Genomic DNA, 11,388 nt, shown 5'->3' on the forward strand with positions numbered 1-11,388 from the left:
TCCAGGTCGCTCAGAAGCCGGAGCCAGAGGACTGCTCTGGGGCCGGCTCTGCCCAGCATCGCGCAGCAGTCTTCGCGGTGAAATCCACGCGTGGGGAATGGAGAGGTTAGAATCACTCCCCCGGCCTGCCTGCGCCTCCCCTTTGCAGCACTTAACGGGGGGATAACGACCAGGCTAAGGATAGGACGGGGCATCCGCCGCGGGAAGCGCGCCGTCCTCTCGGTGCGTGTGGCGAGGCCGAGACTAAGCGCGTCCCGGCCAGAAGGGACAAGACAGGGCAGGAGGAAACACTGACGTGCTCTCGAGAGCCGGGCAGCGCGGCCTTCTCGACGGCGTTGAGGCAGCAGGACCAGGAGCAGTTTGGTCCCGTCCCCGTCCCGTCCCGCCCCCCCAACAGCTGTTCCCGGCGCTGTCATTGTTGCATTTTATTATGGGTTTGACAAAAGTCCCGCCCCCCACCGCGCCCCCCCACCGGGCTCCTCACGCCGCGACCGGCCATCGCCTCCCCCGTCCGTCCGTCCCGTCCGCCCGCCCCATCGAGTCGGACCGGCCCCGGTGACATCAGCTGCGCCCCCCCCCGGCCTCCCCCCCGACCCCGCCGCCGCCGATTGGAGCAGCACCCCTCCCGCCCGGTGACATCGTTCTTCCCCGGCGTGGCTATAAAGCCGCCGCAGCCGCCGCAAGGTGCGCGCTGCTGCCGTGCTCGCCCGTCACGGCGCGCCGCTCCCCACGGCCGCCCCGCGCACGGTAAGTACCCTATACCCGCGCATCCCGGCGCAACAACCCCCGGGGGGCCCGGCCCGACCCGGCGGAGGGAGGGACGGGACAGAACGAGACAGGTGGGGAAGGCGTGCCCCTATCTGTGCGAGCCCCGTGGGAGGCGGTGAGGGGAGGGTGGTCAGAACGGCGTGCCCCACCGGAGGTGTCGCTTCTTGGCCCCGCAGAGCAGCGGCGGAGAGGTCTTGTCGACGGGACGGGCTGGCGAACTCCGGCGGAACCCGGCCAAGTTTCCGCGGGAGCTGATCCGGGGACTCTCGCGGACTTTCTCCCCTCCCCGCAGGCAGCCCAGTGAGTGCAGCCGTCCCGTCTGCCGGGCCATGGACTCGGACGCCAGCCTGGTCTCCAGTCGCCCGTCCTCCCCGGAGCCCGATGACCTCTTCCTCACGGCCAGAAATAAAGGCAGCGGCGGGGGCTTCACGGGCGGCACCGTGTCCAGCTCCACGCAGAGCGATTCCCCGCCGGAGCTGAGCGCAGAACTGCGCAGCGCCATGAGCGCTGCGGGAGTGGTGGTGGTGGACAAGCTGGGCTTCAAGTCCTCGTCCTCCTCCTCCTCCTCGTCTTCCTCCTCCTCCTCTAAGAAGGACAAGAAGCAGATGACAGAGCCGGAGCTGCAGCAGCTGCGTCTGAAGATCAACAGTCGGGAGCGCAAGAGAATGCACGACCTGAATATTGCTATGGACGGTCTGCGGGAGGTGATGCCCTACGCCCACGGCCCGTCGGTGCGCAAACTCTCCAAGATCGCCACGCTTCTTCTGGCGCGCAACTACATCCTCATGCTCACCAACTCCTTGGAGGAGATGAAGCGCCTGGTCAGCGAGATCTACGGCGGGCATCACGCCGGCTTCCACCCTGCCGCCTGTCCCGGTGGCATGGGTGCCCACTCAGCGCCGCTGCCCGGCCACCCGGGCCACCCTGCTTCGCACCCTGTCCACCACCCCATCCTACCCCCCGCCGCCGTCTCTAGCGCCTCCCTGCCCGGCTCAGGCCTCTCGGCCGTCAGCTCCATCCGGCCTCCCCACGGGCTTCTCAAGTCTCCCTCGGCCGCCGCCGCCGCCGCCCCCTTGGGCAGCGGCTTCCAGCACTGGGGGGGGATGCCCTGCCCCTGCAGCATGTGCCAGGTGTCGGCCCCGCCACACCACCACGTCTCAGGCATGGGCACCGCCAGCCTCCCCAGATTGGCCACCGACACCAAGTGAGCCCCTCAGAGAGGCCGTCCCGCCTCGGCCCGCGCCGCCCCGGCACCTCCAGGACATACAAACGCGCACCCCGACTCCGCGGTGGAAGCGGGTCCCCACGCCTCCCCGCTGCCGGTGCCATGGGAGGGGTGACAGGAGCCTGGCCCAGGGTCCCCCGCTCCCCGAACGGCGAGGACAACCACTCCGACACAAGTAAACGCCAGCCCACCTTCTTTATTTTAAAATTTACATTGTTGTCGATAACTTCGCTAGGAGGTAAAAATAAGCCCTATGCTCGTCGCAAATGGAGGAGCCAAACTGTTCGTTTCCTGTATGATGTTTATTTGTTTGTTTGTTTCGTTCTTTCTTTTCCCTCCCTTCCCGCCTCCCCCTCCCTCCCCCCCCCCCCCCCCCCCCCCCCCCCCCGGTGTCGTTTCTGCACGTAGAGCCTTTGGAAACGTTTCTGTGTCACGTCCCGCCCCGGAAAGCAGCACCGGCACCACTCCGGGAGCTCCTGGCACTAGCGTGGAGCAGCAAAACTCCGGGTGGAAGTGCAGACGGGAAAGTCGGGTTCTTCCCCGGCATCCCCGCCCGCGGTTATTTTTTTTTGTTGTTTGTTTGTTTGTTTGTTTGTTTGTTTTTTAATGTTTGTGTTTTTTTTCTTTCTTGGTTCGGGATTTGTAAATATACCGTTCAACGATAACGACGCAAGTCCGCTCTGCCTGAGCTTTCCGTCCGTGCACTTGTACTGTGTAAGCCTCATGAGTGAATAAGGGGTCGGTTTGCCTTGATTTCGTTGGTTTGGGTTCTTGGGGTTTCTTGGGGTTTGTGTTTTTTTAAGCATATAACACTTTTGGGGTTTGTTTTCGTTCCTGCCACCTTTAACAAAGTTTGAATTCTTTAATGCTCTTTCTGTGTAGGAACTTTCACACTGTCCGTATTGCAATACTGAGAACTTGGGCTTGTTTCTGAAATAACAACTTTTCTTATCGCTACCCCTTGCAGAGATTTTATCATCTGTTTATTTTTGTAAAAAAGAAAAAAAAAGAAAAAAAAAGTTTAAAAAAAAAAGTTGCTAAATAATATTTATTACTTGTTTGGTTGAAAAAAAAAGTCATCCACTGTTGAGATTTTAAATAAAAAGACAAAAAAACCCCGACAGCATTTTAAATAAACAGCCTTTTCCTCTTCCTTGCTTGGGGAGGCGGAGGAGGAGGCAGGTGCGGGACCGTGGCACGGTGACCGGCCACAAAGCCCAAAGCCGGGGAGGGAGACGAACGTTTTAGGGGCATCCTTGCTTTTTATCTATGTTTTTTGTTCATTTTCTTTGCCGGCTAATAGAAACCGTTTTGGTTTGGTGTTTGGGGTTTTTTTTTGTTTGTTTGTTTTTTAATTTTTATTCCCCCCCCCCTCCCCGATTTCTTCATTGTAGAAGGAGGGCGGCAAGGAAAGAAACGTTTGTCACTGGGTTTGTAACGCAATTTTTTTTGTCTAACGAATCCAGGACTTGGCAAGAGCAAAATATTAATTCGGGGAAAGGAAATATTAAACTTGACTGTGAGATGTTTGCTCATTATAATTGCTTCTGTCTGCTAGACCTCCAGCCAAAAACCAATCTAACGAAAGTCCACGGAAAGCAACATTGTTTGAAGACAGTCTTTCCACACTCCCCCGAAGCTGAGAGTATTTCCCTCTCCTGTGCATCTTAGCATCTCTGTGTACCGTTATTTGGGCAGGAAATATTTCGCCCACTCGCGGACTCCAAGGAAAGAACTGTATTCATGCATGCAGGGTGGGGGCGTGGAGCAGCCTGTAGCTTCCCTATTCCCTGTAAGGAGAAAGGGAACAACCAAGACGAATCCAGTTTTTAGAGGAAATGGAGGTTTGCAGTCCCCAGAGGCGGCTGCTCCTCCAAGTGCACCGTGACAGGCAAGGGGGTTCCCCAGGCGCAGTTCCCAGGGCCCTGCCGCCGTCCGCCCCGAGGCAGCCGCTCCGACCCGGTACCGCGCTCCGGGCTGCTGGGTTGCAGGAACCGCAAAACTCGAGTCCTTGCCCAAGCAAATCCTCACAACTCTCTCTCTCTAGAAGAATGAATGTCTAGAGAGCTAACTAGAAGAACTACCTAGCTATGTACGCAAAAATAGGAACTAGTATATATATAAATATATAAAAATAAAATATCAGGCCGTGGGGGAGTTTTGGGCACACAGACATCAGCGGAGAAATAAGAGCGAGGCCGGACCTGGGAGACTACTTTTTTGTTTTTTTTCTTTACACTGTGTGAAGCGAAGCGGTTCCCAAATGGCCAGGGCTGGATGGAGTCCTCAGGAGTGTAAGCTGCCCGCGGCCACACAGCCCCTCCGGGCTCTTCGGGGGGGTTGCGCCTTCCTTCTCCGTCTGGCCCTATGCCGACCCTTTCAGGGAAGGGAAACGCTCCTGCTGGAGCGAGTGTCCCCCACCCTGTGATAGGAGTGGTGATAACAGACAGCCGCCATCCCTCCTTGAGAGACATCCAGCCCAACCTCCCCAGGCTCCTGGAGAAAAGTTCCTTTTCTCAGTATTCTCAATATCCATTTCGGCAAACAAACCCGATTTAACTTCGGGAACGAGAAGCCCCGGGAACCAAAGCCGAACATCCCGCTCATGGTCCCAGAGCTTTCTCCAATAGGAGGTCTGGCCCTGATCCTGGTGACCAGGAGGGCACTGACTCTGCCCCTCGTTTTAACGCTGCCTTAAGGTGCTAGTTCTGTGTCGGTCTGAGGCTTTGAATGCCATTTTTGCTGTATAAGACATTCTGTTTCTGCGGGGTTGACAGCCAGGGTCTGCCAACGTCTTGGGACGGTTCCCCGGCGGCAGCCCTTCTGCTAGGCTGCAAGCCAAAAGCCCGGGTGTCGAAGAAGGGGCAGACACGAGCCCAGTCCCCACCAGAAGGAGAAGGCAAAGGCCGCTCCTCTGCCGAGTCGCGGCGGCCCGGGGCTGCTGAGCCCCGCCAGGACGGGGCGAGGATGTAGCCCTTCCGTCAGGCCTGCCCGCTTGAAATAATACTCATCTCCCCCGGTTTTGCTCCTGGAGCCCTACTACCGGTGCCACTCGCCCAGTCCTGCCATCGTATGTCATGTCCGCCCCCCTCCCCATCTGTAGGGAGGTCTCAATAAGCGGAGCAGCTTTCGCAATTAGCAGGGCTCCGACGAGGGAGTATTGCTGCGGTAGAAGGCAGGAGCAGGTGAGAATTAGAAGGAGCATCATTAGGAGCTGTTCTTTGTCTCTATTAAAGGCAATAATTAGCACTCTGACAGATGCAAAAGTCGGCAGTGGCCAGAAGCTGGTAAATCCTGCTCGTCTGCCTCCCCGACCGCGCTCTGCCACCCAGAGGGCCTTTCCCCGTCACTAACAGGTGGCTCCGGGGAGCCTCATCGGGCAGCACAGCCCCGAGTGGGTAGGGGGTGCATTGGGAAGATTCTGCTGGGACGTTTCCGCCCCACTGGGCCCCGCGGTGTCAGAAGAAGCGAAGGCAGTCTGAACCCCTCCACAGTGTGTGCCTGCCCGCTGTCAGTCACGTCAGGGCTGCGCATCGGTCCCGGCAGCGGAGGGAGTCCCCGGCGTTGCTGCCAGCCGCTCGACCGGGCTGTGTCGAGCCGTTCCGAGCCGCCAGCTGTGCTCCCCAGCCCCCCCTCCCCTCCTGGGCTACCTGCAAATTAAATTATCCGCCTTGCTGGGCCCCCGGCCACTTCTCTCTATCCTTGCTCCCCATATGCTCCCCTGAAAGAAGCAGTGTCCCGCAGGGTCCCCTGATTGCCTTGCCCGCAGCTGAAGCCGCGGCTCCGAACAGATAGGGTTACGGCAAGTGCCGGAGAGAGAGCCCATATGTTCTGCGCACACCGGCGGCGGGGCTGCCGAGGGGTCACCTGTGCCTCCAGCCGCACCAGGAGACCTGAGGGACTGGCGCTGCTCCCGCAGGTGGCCCAGCCCCTCCGAGCTGGAGTAGCTACCTTAATCTCAGGTCCCGGCCCCTCTGATTACCATTTCCTTGCTTTCCATGAAACAAAGACAGATGCCTCCCTTCGTGCCCCTTCTGCTATTTTAAGCTGTCGCAGGTTTGTCGCAATTTGTCCCGACGGGAGGAGGGAGAGTAGGGAACCCCCACCCTCACAGTGCGGTCCAGACGACTTCCTTGGATGACACCACTCACCCCTTCCTTTCCTCAACGTCCTCCCCTCTTTGCCCTTTTCTTCCCTTTCCTCTTCACTTCTCCTTTACCACTTTCCTTTACTTTCTTTCATTCTTCACTGCTCCTCCTAGGCATAGCACAGAAAGTGGAGAGAGAGGCAGGCAGATGTTGGTAGCACGTTTTAGGCAAAAGCTGCAGTGCTACAGAAACGTTGAGGGGAAGGGAGAAATCGGCCAAGTCAGGGCACCCCAGCAGCGTCTTTGCCTTCACCCAGGTGATGCTCTTCTTTCATTTCAACAGCTGATTTCTTCAGCCTCTGTCTGAAAAAAATTGAGTCAAGGAGTCCAGAATCTGCTTCTCAGCTCTGACTGAGGCATGCTGCTCCCTCCAAGCCCATGGTTCCTGCAAGGTACCTCTGGCACTTCCACAGAGGGGTACTGGTTCTGCTCACTGCTAATTTAGATCTGTGGGATGGGATCCATTAGAGCTCCCTATGTGGGGCTACAGGCTCCCTTCCTTTTTATTTGAATGAACGTTTGGAGTGAGTATCCAAATGCCCTTCAACAGCTTTCCAAATACCAGTCTTCCATGGGAAAACCCCCACTAGTTTATTTTAATTTACAAACTTCTCTTCAGTAATACAAACTAAGGTCTGCTCTGAGCAGGGGCCACTAGCAGGGTAATGTACATAAGCACGGGTTACATGAAACTAAGTAGTTGTTTGCATAAGCTGCAGACAGAAAAAAAAATCCTGATTTTTTTTTTTCCCTCTGAAAGCATCATAATACTGCTACTTTGGAGCAAAATTCTCTCTGCACATTACTCTGGTCTCCCCATGCTACAATCAGGCTACTGAACATGACACATGATAACTCAGGAGTGATTCCAGAGATGAGCTAGGGCTGGGGCACAGCCCTGGGATGCTGCTTCTCTTGTTGGACATCAAGGCTTGTTTTTATATTTCCATAGGTGAAAGACTGATGTCTCATGTGTCCTGACAGCCTGCAAACTGAGACATCCACCAGAGGACATCCCACAGGACGCTGGTGTGACAAGAGTCAAACAGCCTCTGATGATGCCACTAGGCCAGCATCTCTTGCTTGGTGTTGCAAGATGGTACTTGCAACATAGCTCTGCTTTGTCCATGTCAGAGTGGAATTTCCATCTCTGTGTGGGATCTGGACCTCTGGGTCTGTGACTTGACATTACCCAGATTATTTCTGAATGCTTAGGCATTTTTGATTGCACAGCTGAGTGACAGATTTTCAGAGAAGTTACCAGTACCTATGCAGATGCTCAGCACCCACAACCCAGTCCTGTGCTTATGAAAACCTAGTTGCTCACATAGGAGTTGAGATGGGAAGGGAGAGTTGCCAAAAGCCTGACTCCAGTCTAGGAGTCAGAGCAGCCCCTTTCTAAACTTCCAGTCCAGGTGGATACTTGTTAAAAACAAGTCTTGGGCACACTCTAGTTTGTCAACCCTCTGGCGATCCTATGATCAGCCAGCAAAACTGAATTTTCCACTACAAAGATTGAATAACACATTTTTCTACTAAAAGTGGTGAAGGGGAGGCAGTAATTATAATGATATCAAGAGTCATGTGTCTGTACCAGCTCTGCCTGTCCAAAATGTCATGAAGTACTTGCTGGGTCAGCCTTCAAAAGCCCAAACGTGCCTCCATCTTGCCACCCTCACTCTTTGGATGGCGTTTCTGAAGGCAAGAGAGGTTTTGTGTTGTTTTCAGCGGCAACATAGCTGCGTCTGAAAGTTTTTTGCGGGTTTATAGTCCATCTGCTTCAGAACAAAAAAGCAAGGGCTGAATGCTCAGCCTGATCACTGCACACACACACACACACACACACACATAGAGGCCAGAATAGCCCTGCGGGTGCTGAAATTTCTGTGCCCAGGGTCGAGATCCTTCAAAAGCGTGGCACTTACCCCAAGGCTTTTACCCTAAAAGATGGATGTAAATGCAAAAGAGTGTTTCCCTTTTTCATTCATCCCCATTCTTGGGATTAGCTTTAGAAGTTTTGTTCTGCCATTTATCTTCACTTGTTGGAGATGTCTTGACAAACTCCTGAGAATTAATTTCCCATCAGCTTTTTGCCTCCTCTTCTTGAACTGGCAGGTCAGATCCCACCATATGCATTAGAAGAGGTTATCTGGATGGGCCACCCTGCTCCATTGTCCCCTCTTATGCCTGTCCCTGTCCCAGCAGGAAACCAGTGTCATGCACATGGAGAGAGCACTGAGGGAATCAGACTCCTCTTCCAAGAAGCCCTCCACTCCCTGCCTGTCATCAATCATTGCATCCTGCTGCCAAAACCAATACAATTGGATCAGGCCCAATACACGGGGTGTTTCCTGCAAGGAAGAAGTGTGCCTTTTAGTTTAATATATTCCCAATGTTGATCCTATTAGCAGGAAAAATCAATCAATCACTGTCAGCAAACATCACCAGTCTACAGATTGATCACAGTGTCAGGATTGTTGGAGGATTCTCAGATGCAGAAGGCATTTGTTAAATGCTATTTTCAGAAAGACATATACATATATGTATGACACACATTTATACACCTCTTTGTCTGCTTTAAAAAAAAAATAATCCCACACAGTTCCCTTTTTTGTGGTTTAGGAGTTGGGGGGAGGGTTTGTTAGTTTGTTTCATCAGGTTTAGTTTTTTTTGCTTGTGTGTTTTTTTGGTTGGGTTTTTTTTGCTCTTGTTGTGGGTTTGTTTGTTTGCTTGCTTATAAAAGCAGACACAGTGCTAGTGACTTTTATAAGAAAGATCCTTTTCAGTAGGAAACCAGCAGAGTTTCAGGAGGTGGGGACTTTGTTTTGTTCTTCCTGAAGGGTTTGGATTGCTGTGCGTAAAGGAAAGGAGTCTGGAGATGTATGTACCACAGGAGTAGGAAGGCTGCAGACTCTTTCCAAAGAGTGGAGCTGAGGCAGCAAAAAACATCAGCTTGCTCTGTGGGAGAGATAACCCACCAACGTGCATATTCAGCTAATCCCCTCCAGTGCTTGTCCTTCATTTGGGGCTCTGCTGAAAAGCCCACCAAGATTTTCTCTCCACAACCTTTGCTCCTTTCCTCCAGAAGAAATAATTCAACTTTCTAATGCTGCTCAAGCAACATAGAAAGATTTCCTTGGTGATGGGTAGTGCAGGTAGCTGAGGGTACCTGGACTTCAGGAAGTGGTTTCCCATCCCAAACCCACCCATCCCAAAGCTGGCAAAGCCCAGCGATCCCAAGAGCCAGGCAGAACCAAGCATTTTCCCTTACTAGCCCTAGCATCTCAGTGACAGTGGAAAGCAGGTGAGATAGCTCTCTGCAATGCTGTGAGGAGAAGGGTACACTCAGCACAAATGGCACACAAAGAGGTGAGCAAGGGAGCCTTAGTCAAGAGCCCTGTCTCAAAAGGGATGGGGGAAATCTTTTTCCTATTCTGAACACCAACCACTGCAGGCAAACAATATAGAGGGAGAAGGGAGATATGAGCTGCAGTTGTGGGGAGAAAAAGACATAATCAAAGGGCTCTTGAGATAAGAGATGTCAGATGAAAGGCTGCATATCTATAGCCCCTTCCTCTGTGCTCACTGGGACACGTTTTGGGAATGCTTTTCCCTGTTTCTGCCAGGCATGGAGTAGAGGTGCTGTGAGGAGGGATTTGCCCCCTTAGGACCTCCCTGGCTGCTCCTCACTTTCTAGGATAGCCATGTCAAACCATCTGTGACCAAATTTACATGAGCCTAAAGTTAGAATGTTCCCAAAAGGCACCCCTTGTTTAAGTGCCTGAAGCTGCCCCCTGTAAAACATCCCGTGTGAACCTCACGAAGAAGAAGTGCCAAAGTGCCTTAACGGTAGCGGACCTCTCTGGTGGGAAGAGTTGCAATGCCCCAGGCAGCTTTTATACTGCTTGAAGTGTTTGGTAGCAATGGAGTGGGGAGGAAGGAAACATCACCCATTTGTGATGTTCACAGGAAAAGCTGTACTCAGATCAGGACTTACCTCTTGGTGCTACTTGAGCACCATCCAGTCATACAGACCTTGGCATCTGGCATCCCTGACACTGGAGTGGGAAACAACCCCTGAAGCCATCCAGCTTCAGTCACTCTCTTACTTGAAAAAATGCAAAAAAAGATAGTAAAGAAGAGCAGAGATGGGAGAAAGGGAGAAACAAACCCACAGCATATGTATCCCTTCAGGAGGGGCTGAGGTGGGGTTCTGAAAAGTGGGATTTGCTTAAGACAACACAATAAACACATGTTTAAGATTTCATTTCTTTCAATTCTGTTGGGGAAAAATGCTCCATTGCTTCATTAACAAACCTGTCCCTAATCCTAATCATACAAACTGATCCCTCTGAAAAAAACCCAAAATTATATTAGCAGAAATCCACCCAGTCTTGCAGAATCTGTTAGTAAATGAACTTTTAATGTATTGAAAACATATTCATTATAATGTATAAAGAGGCAATTTTCATTTTGTTTGTGTTCTTAAGAGTGTGACAGCGTCTTGTTTGCAACTGCCCCTGGGTATAAGCTATCATTGTGTAACTTAATTAGATATTCTACATGCTAGTGTGAGGGACATATGTCTATTCACTGTAACAAACATCAAGAGTCTGCCACATGCTTTCATGTTTCTGCTACGTTGAAATAAAGGCAGAGCAAGTGCAAGCTCTCCCAAGGACCTGTGGCCCCAAACAGCTTGAACACAACCCGCCAGCATTCACCGATTGGTTACAGTTTATTAACAGCCCATAAACTTCTCATCTGCTCGTGGGGACTCGTTAGGGTTGTCACCTGCAACTGCCAAGAGCAGCACAATCACTTTGCAGACGTGAATCGAGGTTTCTCAAGCGCTGCGTTCTCTCATTTACTCCCTCCCAGCTCCAGTGACATTTACTTTATATGGTGTTTGAGGGTGGTGGAAGGTGACTCAAGATTGAAAAAGAAAAAACCCACCGGTGGAAGCTTGAGCAAATACTCATCCTTTCAGCTCATGAAACTGCAGTGAGACACTGATGTGCACAAGTCTACAATCCTAGCCCGAGGACCATGGGCAAACTGGCATCACTTGTTATATGTGCTCAGCCCTCACTTCTTGTCTATATTTTCCCTCATCACAAAACCCAGAACATAATTTTAGCAAAATTAAGGGATTTTAGAAAATGAGAATGTCTGACAGTGAGATTCAGGATCTCTGCCCAGAGGCAGCAATGACCCTTACAAAGGCAAAGTATAAGGAGAGAGCATT

General features: G+C 52.4%; 1 protein-coding gene and 1 long non-coding RNA gene across 3 annotated transcripts; both read left to right on the plus strand.

Annotated features, from left to right (window-relative positions):
- The first annotated feature begins 701 nt into the window (after positions 1-701).
- Positions 702-3,534, plus strand: OLIG2 (oligodendrocyte transcription factor 2). 2 transcript variants are annotated; one of them, XM_064152434.1, is made up of 2 exons: positions 702-747; positions 945-3,534. In XM_064152434.1, exon 2 carries the CDS (start codon positions 1,098-1,100, stop codon positions 1,974-1,976), a length of 879 nt encoding a protein of 292 aa, XP_064008504.1. In that variant the 5' UTR covers positions 702-747; positions 945-1,097; the 3' UTR covers positions 1,977-3,534. The 2 variants fall into 2 exon arrangements, with proteins under 2 accessions (XP_064008504.1, XP_064008503.1); XM_064152433.1 differs by having other exon boundaries at positions 1,061-3,534.
- A 1,736-nt stretch (positions 3,535-5,270) lies between these two features.
- On the plus strand, positions 5,271-10,407 carry LOC135179986 (uncharacterized). Its single transcript, XR_010304230.1, has 3 exons — positions 5,271-6,049; positions 6,424-6,532; positions 7,093-10,407. It is a non-coding gene; the product is annotated as an uncharacterized LOC135179986 (long non-coding RNA).
- The last annotated feature ends 981 nt before the right edge of the window (positions 10,408-11,388 follow it).

Source organism: Pogoniulus pusillus, chromosome 12 (assembly GCF_015220805.1).
Source record: "Pogoniulus pusillus isolate bPogPus1 chromosome 12, bPogPus1.pri, whole genome shotgun sequence".
Taxonomy (NCBI): domain Eukaryota; kingdom Metazoa; phylum Chordata; class Aves; order Piciformes; family Lybiidae; genus Pogoniulus; species Pogoniulus pusillus.

Excerpts from the sequence above, each read along its gene's own strand:
- OLIG2 (XM_064152434.1), top strand. The coding sequence starts at position 1,098 with ATGGACTCGGACGCCAGCCTGGTCTCCAGTCGCCCGTCCTCCCCGGAG.